The sequence below is a fragment of the Chiloscyllium plagiosum genome, chromosome 24 (genome assembly GCF_004010195.1).
Source record: "Chiloscyllium plagiosum isolate BGI_BamShark_2017 chromosome 24, ASM401019v2, whole genome shotgun sequence".
NCBI lineage: Eukaryota > Metazoa > Chordata > Chondrichthyes > Orectolobiformes > Hemiscylliidae > Chiloscyllium > Chiloscyllium plagiosum.
In genome coordinates, this window is record NC_057733.1 from 52,583,866 (window position 1) to 52,595,174 (window position 11,309).

The 11,309-nt window shown below is 40.3% G+C and overlaps 1 protein-coding gene across 6 annotated transcripts in view; it reads right to left on the minus strand.

The window, feature by feature from the left end:
* Window positions 1–11,309, minus strand: part of wu:fj29h11 (protein NO VEIN) — a 154,611-nt gene that overhangs the window by 116,996 nt on the left and 26,306 nt on the right. For 3 of the 6 annotated variants that reach the window (XM_043715132.1, XM_043715129.1, XM_043715134.1), the window contains one exon: window positions 650–1,009. In XM_043715132.1, the coding sequence (XP_043571067.1) occupies window positions 650–1,009 (360 nt within the window). Of the gene's footprint in view, window positions 1–649; window positions 1,010–6,761; window positions 6,887–11,309 lie in introns of those variants that run through there. The other 3 variants (XM_043715135.1, XM_043715131.1, XM_043715130.1) reach the window with 3 other exon arrangements.

Genomic DNA, 11,309 nt, shown 5'->3' on the forward strand with positions numbered 1-11,309 from the left:
ACCCTCCTCCCTGACCTATCACCTCCATCCCCACCCTCATTCACCTATTGTACTCTATGCTACTTTCTCCCCACTCCCACCTCTCTCTCATTTATCTCTCCACCCTGCAGGCACTCTGCCTCTATTCCTGATGAAGGACTTTTGCCCGAAACGTTGATTTTCCTGCTCCTCGGTTGCTACCTGACCTGCTGTGCTTTTCCAGCACCACTGTAAACTTGACTCTAATCTCCAGCATCTACTGTACCCACTTTCGTCCATCTATAAAGTATCACATCCTCAAATATGCAACAAACAATCACTTGTAAACCCAATATGAAATTCAGGGGAAAACATCTCGAACAGAGAGTGGTGAGATTGTGGAACTCGCTATCACAGGGAGCAGCTGAAGTGAAATAGCTCAGATGGATTTAAGGAAAAAGTAGATTAAATATGTAAGACAGGGAGGAATAAGAAAGGGGCTAAGTAAAGTGTAGGAGGGGATTGGTGTGCAGCATTATTAAGGAGATAGCTTGAAAAAAAATCAGAGTTTGGTTAATTCAACACTCTTGTATGGAAATCTGGCTTCAATGCCATAATGAAAGCAGCACATTATTCCCCTCATTCATATGGGGAATTTTCAATCCAGATTAGTGATTTAAAAATAAAATACCTCGTGGCAATTGAACATGTGGATATATACACTGACTTGCAAAGTTTCTGTTTATGATTTCCATACTTGGTAAGGGGGCAGGAACTGGCTTTGATCCTTTGTTGTCTTCTGTTTTTATTACTCCAGAAGGTTGTGCGGGTTTCAGTTTGATCATGTTTTTTCCGGATGTTTGGACAATATCCACCACATCAGCCATGGATCTGATGAGCTCACTTATGGAGCCGAATCCATAAGATTTTGCTCTGAGGTTGAAATGATTTTTCTTGTTGTAGATCTCACATAGTTTTGCTTCAGGAATGCCATTTGGCTCAGTTCGCAAGAGATCCAGTATCTCAGCCCGAAGTTTCTCCATTAATTTGACTAGAGAAATATAATGATGGACAAGTTAAAATATAAAATCATGTACATAAATAATTTATTAATATTTATATAATAAAACTGACATCGAGAGAAATTTAAAAAAAGTCATTTGCACTATTCTTGCGTATTTTCCAATAGCTGGTTCCATAGAATCAGAGCAAATTACAATTTTGACAATTGAAACGCATCTGGATGGATTTATAAATAGGAAAGGTTTAGAGGGATATGGGCCAAATGTTGGTAAATGGGACTAGATTAATTTAGGATATCTGGTCGGCATGGATGAGTTGGACAGAAGGGTATGTTTCTGCGCTGTACATCCAAATGACTTAATTACTGGAAATATTCAAGGATGTGATGACCACCAGAAATTATGAACACATGTCAGGATCATCAGCTACAAAAAAAAGCAGTTACTAGACATCAGCAGCTTTGAACTTACAGCAATAGCAATATTCTACTTGTTTTGCCTACACAGGTAGGGTTTACGTAAATGGGACAGAAGGCATATCACTTTTTACAGATCAGCAAACATTTGATTAGATTACTTACAGTGTGGAAACAGGCCCTTCGGCCCGACAAGTCCACACCGACCCTCCGAACAGCAACCCACCAAGACCCATTCCCCTACATTTACCCCTTCACCTAACACTACGGGCAATTTAGCGTGGCCAATTCACCTGACCTGTACATCTTTAGACTGTGGGACGAAACCGGAGCACCCAGAAGAAACCCACGCAGACACGGGGAGAATGTGCAAACTCCACAAAGACAGTTACCCGAGGCGGGATTTGAACCCGGGTCTCTAGCGCTGTGTGGCAGTAGTGTTAATCACTGTGCCACCATGCCGCCCGGGTTGCTGTCCTTCATATATTATAATGGGATATATAATACTTTTAATGGGAAACCATATGCAAATAGATCTGTCACATTTTGTCAAAGTACCAGTCACTCAATATTTATTTCCTCCATAAAATCTATTAATCTATTAAATTTCATGTCCAAAATAAGATTTATAAACCAGGTTAAAATTCCAAGAAATTACAATTCTAGCATAAAATCCATAATCAAAACCATCCGTTTCCTTCCACCTGATTTGCATATCATATTTTCCATTATGTATACTAATTGCATGAAACACTCTGCCGTAGCATGTTTCAGGATCCCATTATTATTTAGGTGAAGTAATTTCTTCTGAATTCCCTCCTGGATTTCTTGATGATTACCGTACCTAGTTGACTCTAATTATACTCCTGCCCACAAGAAGTAACGTGACTACTGCATTTGTTCAAACAAAACCTTTAGTAGTGATAAATAGGTTTCTGTTCAGCTTTCTTTTACCAAGGCAGAGAAAGAAAACCAATGGACACCAATAAGCTTTATTTCAGACAAATAATTTTGGTAAATGCCATATTCTAGATATTTTCTAATCAATCTATTCAGTGATGTTATTATAAACTTCTGAAATATGTGGGACTTGAACTCAGGTCACCTAGCTCTGAAGTAGGGACATTACCATTGTGTCACAAGGAACTATGTCAAGTTCTGTTGTAACCTACTTACATACATGACACCTTTACAAATGGGTTGGATTCAGGCCAGTCACTGTTGGATGTTTTGATCAAACCCTTGAAACCTCTAACATGGCATTTTCAGCTTCCATTCCAATTCACCCAATATCCACGTGGGGCTGATTTCAGAAGCCATCCTGCTTTGGATCTAAATAGCAATCTCAGAGTTTACTACATTTAAAAAAATGTCCCATTCATAAAATGTCCCATTCAAAACATCTGAACCACCTCAAGATACAACACAGGGAATACTATCTGCCAAGCTGTGGAAACAGCATACTATTGACAAGGTTAGGTGATCCTACAACCAACAAAGCAGATCTTTACTGTGCAGTTCTGCCACAGCCAATGATGGACAATTAAACAACCAAAAGGAAGAGGCAGCTACACAAATATCCCTATCTTAATGAGGAGATGCCCATCACATCAATGCAAAAGACAAGACTGAAGCATTTGCATCCACTTTCAATGTCCATCTTGGTCTCGTCTCAAGGTCCTCAGCATCATAGATGCCAGGTTTTGGCTAATTCGATTAATTCCATAAATCAAGTATAGGCTTAATATACTGAAAAATATGGGCCCTGACAACATTCTGGCAGTAACATTGAAGATTTGTGCTCCAAGACTAGCTATGACTCTTGACAAACTGTTCTAGTAATGCAGAAAATTACACAGTACACAAAAATCAGGACAAATCAAAACTCACCAATTACCACTCCATCAAACTACTCTTAGTCTTCAGTGAAATGATGGAAGGGGTGGATGACCTTGCTACCAAGTAGTATTTGCTCAGCAATAACCTGTTCAATTCTACCAGGCTACTTGGCACCTAACCTTTTTTTAAAGTCTTAGTAAAACATGGACATAGCTGAACTCCAGAGATGAGGTGAGAGTGACTGTCCTTGACATTAAGGCAGCATTTGTCAGAGTATTGCATCAAAGAGCCTTGGCAAAACTGTAATCAAGGGAATCAGGGGAAAATTCTCTGCTGGTTGGAGTCATACCCAGCTCATAGAAAGACGATTGTGGTTGTTGGAGGTCAGAATTCTCAGTTCCAGGACATTTTTGCAGAAATTCCTCAGGATAGTGTTCCAAACCCAACCATCTTCAGCTGCTTCATCAATGACCACCCCTCTATCATACGGTCAGAAGTGTGTTCACTGATGATTGCACAATGTTCAGCACCATTCATGACTCCTAAGTTACTGATGCCTGCTTTTATATACAGGACACTTGGGAAATGTCCAAGCTCGGAGTGATAAGTGGCAAATAACATTCACACAACACTAGTGCCAGGCAACAACCATCTCTAACAAGACAACCTAACCATCTCCCCATGACATACAAGGGCATTACCATCACTGAACATCTTCTAAACATCTTGGGCATTGCTACTGACCAGGAATGGAACTGGACCAACCATATGACTTCTCTGACTATAACAGCAGGACACAGGCTAGGATTTCCACAGTATGTTACTCATTTCCTGACTTGTCTGTTCACCATCAACAACACCAGAAAGGTTTGCAAAGATAGGTGCAGCTCAAACGAAACTCAAAGAAGCTCCACACCATCTAACACAAAGCAGGCCTGGTAGACTGTCACCACTTTCAACATTCACTCCCTTTATACTGATACACAGTGGCAGAAGTGTGTACTATCTTAAGCAGGTTTGTCAAACAGATGGGCCACATTTGCTTTGCTGAGGGGTCCTTTGTAACTTTATGAGTGTGTCATTGTTCGAAACACAGGTACAAGTGAAAGATTTTGAAGTGACCTGCTCCTCCAGTAAGAGGCATGCGTCCCACCATAGGGGAGTCATGGAATCATAGCATCCCTACAATGTGGAAGCAGGCCATTTAGCCCACATTTACCCTCCAAATACCATTCCACCCACACCCACCTCCCTATCCTATCCCTATAACATGGCCTTTTCCACCTAGCTTGAACATCCCTGGACATGATGGACAGTTTAGCATGGTTGTGACCATAGTGATGACTGTGGATTGTGGGGGTGGGGGGATCAGGCAGCAGATGGTGAGTTCTTCACACTAGTCTCCCCAGGAGCAGAGGTTGAGTTACAGATGGATAAGATAGAAGTAGATAGACTGTTGATTAACAAGCAAGATATCAGGGGCAGGTTAGAATGCAGACTTGAGGCCACAATCAGATCAGCCATGATGTTATTGAAGGCTCAAAGGACAAAATAGCCTACTCCAGTTCCTAATATGTTGACATGATGCAAAAGAAGTAAACTACTGGAGCAGCAAGGCTCTTGCCAACCAAGATATCTATGCCCATAGCATGCTGTGACTTGGAACAACATTTTTTCATTTAAATATGCATTTGGTTAACAACCTAACAACCGAGAGATTTAAAAGCAGGTTTGGGCAATATTACTGGGCCACACGTGCAGTCATGTGACTGGATTAGCTTTTACATTGCACACATTGTGGTTAATAAATAACATAATTAAATCATGGTCCAGTCTGTTCTCTCAGATAGACATTCTCTCATTTGTCCTACTGTTACAACTGAGAGCTTGTTCTGTGGAAATTGGCTGCTGTATTTCCTATATTGCTAGCTTCAAAATACATCACTTGCTGTAAAGTATTTTCAATGTGCAACCCAACCTTTATTTTCCACAATTTTATTTTCAGAATAATCATTCACAGGATATAGCTATCACCAGCAAGCTAGTATTTATTATTCATCTCCTGTTGCCCTTGAGAAGATGGTGGTGACTAACCTTTCTAAACTACAATAATTATTTGGATTATAGCTTCTGATGACATTCTGGGGCTCACTAGTTTGCTTCAGGGGATAGGTTTGTGGCTTTAGAGTCAGACATAGGTCAGACCAAGGAAGTATGAAATATTGACAAGTTTCCTGGCTATTCTTCAACAGTTTCATGGTTGTCATTTCAAACTATTCCTTTTATTCCAGATTAATTCAAATTTTCATAACTGCCAAAGATTGGCATTTGAACTCATTAGTCCGGGCTTCTCTACATTATTTTATAATGTACTATAGCCACTCTGCGACCAAACCTGGCAGAAAAACTAATTTAAATGCCGCAGGACAGGAAAAAAAGAAAAGATTTGCTGATGAGCAAAGTCTTGGGGAAATGGGTCAAGCACTTTAACAGAATATGGAAGAAGTGGTGCATAGTTCTCTGAGCCTCAATTACCTGTGTATCCTTTCTCTGATAAGACTGCTAGACCTTTTTCACAACATCTTCAAACTGAGACCCCAAACCTTCTCCCTTGTCCCCTCTACCATCAAATCCAAGGACTCAATTTTCAAACTTCCCCTCAGCTAATCCTGAAAGCCCTTCCAAGCACTGATAAAGCATTAGAAACTGACATCCCTCTCTATTTCTCCCAGATTCTAGGATCTACTACTGTTTTTCAGGACCATGAGACTTTCTGAGAATTCTACTTGAATTTCAAACTAAGTATGGCAAAACTACAAAATTTTACACATCAATATAATTGTTATAATATAGAACTAGAGATTGTGCTGAACAAATAATGTTTTATTCAACATTCAATCAATGAAGAAACAATTATGAACCTGGCAGCTATATTCTATCAAAGATTAACTGCAAGACATTCAGAAAAACTCCTTTGATGCAGAACAGCAAATCTGTCCTAGGATGCTGGCACACTGATTCACATGATATGAATAGCCAAACAAGGAATAATTTAAGTAGGGAGATTGGACATTCCCACAGGAAAGGATGAAAAGAAAAATTATGAAGTTATTCCTGAGCCTACTCTCCCACAACCTTTAGCAGTAGATTCTATAGCCTGCATTGGCTGTGTTCAGGGGAACAGAACAGAGTGTGCCCACTCAGTGCAGAGGTCTGATACATGGACTTGTATTCTACAGAGGACAGAGCTTACAGAAACCTTTTCCTCATATCAATTTTCAGAAGTAGAGTCATTTCAGTCAAAGGCAAAGTATAATCCTGAGCCTCCAATGGAATTGATCTGTTCATTATTGTCAGAGAGATAAACTAAACATTGGTACCAACAGAAATGTGTCACTGCAATGATCTGAGAGAACACAGTTGTTTCCCAAAATTGGCAAGAAATAGTGTTTACTGAAATCACTAAGACATTAGTGCCTATTAAAATCACAAAAGTACAGCATTAACAATAGCAGTTCTGACTTACCATGTAACTGGAGTACAAACTCAGTCAGCCAAGTGTATGGGACTCAGCAAACCCAAAGCCGATTTTGCACACACCCCAGGAACCTGCTTACAATGCTTCCTCCCTTTAAAAATATAGTCTTCTCTTTCCTTGTATTGTAACAGCTACAAATCTCTTACCCAATGGAAAACATTACAGTGTGATGATGAAATGAAACTGAAACTGATCAGACATCAGGAATAGAAAAGAACTTGAGAGCCGGAAATGAAGATTTTAAAAGAAACAGAATACAGTACAATTCTGAAATCATTTACTTCTGAAACAATTTACATTTAATTGCATTCTGTGGACAGACATATGATTTTTTTTTCAAGATATACAGCTAAGGAGCCTATTTGGTTTATAGATTGTCTCAACTGAGATGATAAATAAAGTTGTTTGACAAAATGATTGTGATCCATTACCTTAAATAAAGTGCTTTCAGGGAGCAATTACATCACAGATTGGCTGCAGACAGCAGATTTCTTTTCCTAAAGAATTGAAGTGAATCAGATTGTCATAAAGCAACAATCCAGTGCCTTCAGTAGTTTTGAAACTACTGTATCTTTGTATTCCAGTTTCATTCAATTAATTGAATTTAAATGCCCCAATTGCTGTGATCGAGTTGAAACTAATTTCTCCACATTGTTATAATGCACGGCTCTGAATCAGGAGTTCAGACTAGCTACCATTCTGTAACTGTCCTTAGTTAATTTCGACACATCTTTAAATGCCTGTATCAGTGGTTAAATAGATTGCTACTAAAGGGGTCTTGTGGTTGTAGTATTGTCCCTACCTCTGCACCAGAAAGTCTACGTTCAAGTTCCACCTGTTTCATTATTATGGAATGTTCATGTACAAATGGAGAGTGCAAAGGATGAATGCAAACATAAACAGCTAGGCAGGCCCATTCCCATTAGTAAAGCCAACTTTACATATTTCCTGAGTGTATTGCTGCTAGCCAGATAGATGTCAAGATCAGCACAACATAACATTCAGTGCAAAGTAGACATTTTGTTGCAGAAATGTATTTCTTAAATTCCTCCCTCTATTAAAATACTGGAATCAATTTGAAGCAAGTCTGTGGATATTGGTTATTTTGTGCGTGAACAATGAATCTGCAGATTTCACAATTTATTTTCACTTTCAATTTCCCTTTAAACTCTCCAGTACAAGTTTGACAATATACATTCCTCAAAATCACATGACACTGCTTCCATGAGTCTGCTGACATACAGTAGATATAGAGCTGAATGGCTAGCAATCACAGTTAGTTATGAAAATACCTAGGTGGAACTGGGTTCTGGTTATCGATTACTCTAATCTGCAACACACCCTGAACAGTAATGCCAAATCACACCCTTGATCTCTCAGAATCTTAGAGAAACTATTTTTAATCTCATGATTTTCTTGTCACAAAATGCGATTCTATAAATACATGAACGACAAAAGGGTTACTAGGAAGAGAATAGGACCCATTATAGATCAGCAAAGCAGGAGATGAGGGAGATACTAAGCAAGTATTTTACATCAGTACTTACTGTGGGGAAAATATGAAAGATAGCAAACATGGGAAAATAAATAGCGACATCTTGAACAAAGTCCATATTACAGAGGAGGAAGGTCTGGATGTCTTAAAATGCATAAAAGTGGATAAATCTCTGGGACTTGATCAGGTACCCTAGAACTCTGTAGGAAGTTAGGGAAGAGATTTGTATCATTGCCAAGATATTTGTATCATTGATGACCACAGGCGATGTGCTGGAGGACAGGAGGTTGACTAATGTGGTGCCACTATTTAAGAAGGGTGGTAATGAAAAGCCAGGGAACTATAGATAGGTGAGCCTGACATTGGTGATGGGCAAGTTGTTGGAGGGAATCCTGAAGGACAGGATGTACATGTATTTGGAAAGGCAAGGACTGATTGGGGATAATCAACATGGCTTTGTGTGTGGGAAATCATGTCTCACAAACTTGATTGAGTTTCTTTTGAAGAAGTAACAAAGATGATTGATGAGGGCAGAGCAGTAGATGTGATCTATATGGACTTCAGTAAGGCGTTCGACAAAGTTCCTCATGGTAGACTAGTTAACAAGGTTAGATCACGTGGAATACAGGGAGAACTAGCCATTTGGATACAGAACTGGCTCAAAGATAGAAGACAGAGGGTGGTGGTGGAGGGTTGCTTTTTAGACTGGAGGCCTGTCACTAGTGGAGTGCCACAAGGATTGGTGCTGGGTCCACAGCTTTTTATCATTTATTTAAATGATTTGGATGTAAATATATGAGATATGGTTAGTAAGTTTGCAGATGATCCCAAAATTGAAGAAGTAGTGGATAGTGGAGAAGGTTACCTCAGATTATAATGGGATCTTGATCAGATGGGCCAAGGGGTGGCAGATGGAGTTTAATTTAGGTAAATGTGAGGGGCTGCATTTTGGTAAAGCAAATCAGGGCAGGACTTATACACTTAATGGTAAGGTCCTAGGGAGTGTTGCTGAACAAAGAGACCTTGCAGTGCAGGTTCATAGCTCCTTGAAAGTAGAGTTGCAGGTAGGTAGGATAATGAAGAAGGCATTTGGTATGCTTTCCTTTATTGTCATTGAGCATAATAGTTGAGAGGTCATGCTGCAGCTAGAAAGGACATTGGTTAGGCCATTTTTGGAATATTGTGTGCAATTCTGGTCTCCCTGCGATAGGAAGGATGTTGTGAAACTTGAAGAGGGTTCAGAAAAGATTTACAAGGATTTTGCCAGGGTTGGAAGGTTGGCTATCATTCTGTTACTGTCCCCTCAGTTAATTTCGACATGCAATTTATTTGCTTATCTCAGTGGTTAAATAGATTGGTACTAAAGGGGTCTTGTGGCTGTCGTACTGTCCCTACCTCTGCACTAGAAAGTCCAGGTTCAGGATCCATCTGTCCCATTATTATGGAATGTTCATGTACTAATGGAGATATTAATGCAAACATAAGCAGCTGTGGGCCCACTCCTATAAATAAAGTCCACCTTATATAGTACCTGAGTGTATTGCTACTAGCCAGACAGATATTGAGATCAGCGCAACACTAAAGTCAGTGCAAAGTAGCTATTTGTTTCAGAAATATATCTCTTAAAATTGCTCCCATTACTAAAGTACCGAATAAATTTGAAATGATGAATGTGGATACTGAAACACACAAAAACCAAAATAATTGGACAAACTCAGCAGCTTTGGCAGCATTTATGGAAAGAAAACAGAGTTAATATTTTAAGTTTAGTAACTCTTCTTCAAAACTGTGGGTATTGGTTCTTCTGTACGTAAACAATAAATCATTTTCAATTTCCCTTTAAACCTGAGTACAGGTTTCGCAATGAACATTTCTCAAAATTGCATCATGTTGCTTCCAACACAGAAAAAACCTGCTGCTTTTTAGATACAGAACTGAATGGCTAGCAATCACAATTAGTTACTAGAATATGTGGGTGTGAGAGGTAATTTCGGTTTAAACTTTAAGATGTGCCTGGACCACAGACTGATCTATAATAAAAGACAAAACCTTTGTTTCTTTTCTAACAACTTGGGGGCTCGTCATCCGGGATCAACACTCCGGCCGCAAGGGGAGTTGAGGAAGGATATCGGAGAAGGTGCACCCTGCTGAGTTCAGCAGTCCCTGATTCCTTGCTTGTCGCCCCGCGCGGCTTGAGCGAGTGATATCCGGGAGGCTCAGGAAAACAAAGGAGGGGTGTACCCGAGGCAGTGGGGACGGTTAACGATCGAGTAATTTCGGTGCACCGAACCCAGGTAAGAAAAAAACTTGCGGGGACCGTGTTTCCGGAGGACTGGGTACCTACGGGGTGCCTGTGGATTTTGTTTTCTACAGAGACGTGGGACTCAGGAATCTAGAGACCGGGGCTCGCCTGTGAGGGATTTTGCAGAGACCGTGTTTGAGGAGGAACGTGTACCTACGGGGTGCCTGTGATCTGTGTCACAGAGACGTAGGACACAGAAAGCCAAAGACCGGGGGTGCCTGCAAAGGAACCTCGGCGATCACGGGACTGAAGGTCCGGGAATTGGCTACATTGTGATAGATTATCACGGGAAAAATACGAAGTCCCCGGAAATGGGAAATAAGGGATCTAAGGCGATTAAGGGAAAGGTAGGCTTAAACAGGGACAATGACACATACCCCGGGGTACCTAACGATAGTCCGTTAGGGAGAATGCTAAATAATTGGGATCAGGGTGGAAGAAAGGGAAAATCTAAAAGGAAGATGGTAAAATACTGTCAAAAGTGGTCCCAGAAACCTATTCAGGGCGACTCAGTGTGGTGGCCTAGATTCGGTACTGACGAAGACTGGGTCCAGCAAGCCCTCATTTTATATGTCAATTCAAAACCTGATGTTAATCTGGAAGAAAGTGATTATGCCCTTTGTTGGCTACCGGTTACGATATCTTGCCAAATGCAGGTAACCAATAAAGACTCGAAAGGGCAGAAAGAATGGGACCCTTTAGATCACTTACCGCCGCAGAGCAGGTCAGGCAGCATCCA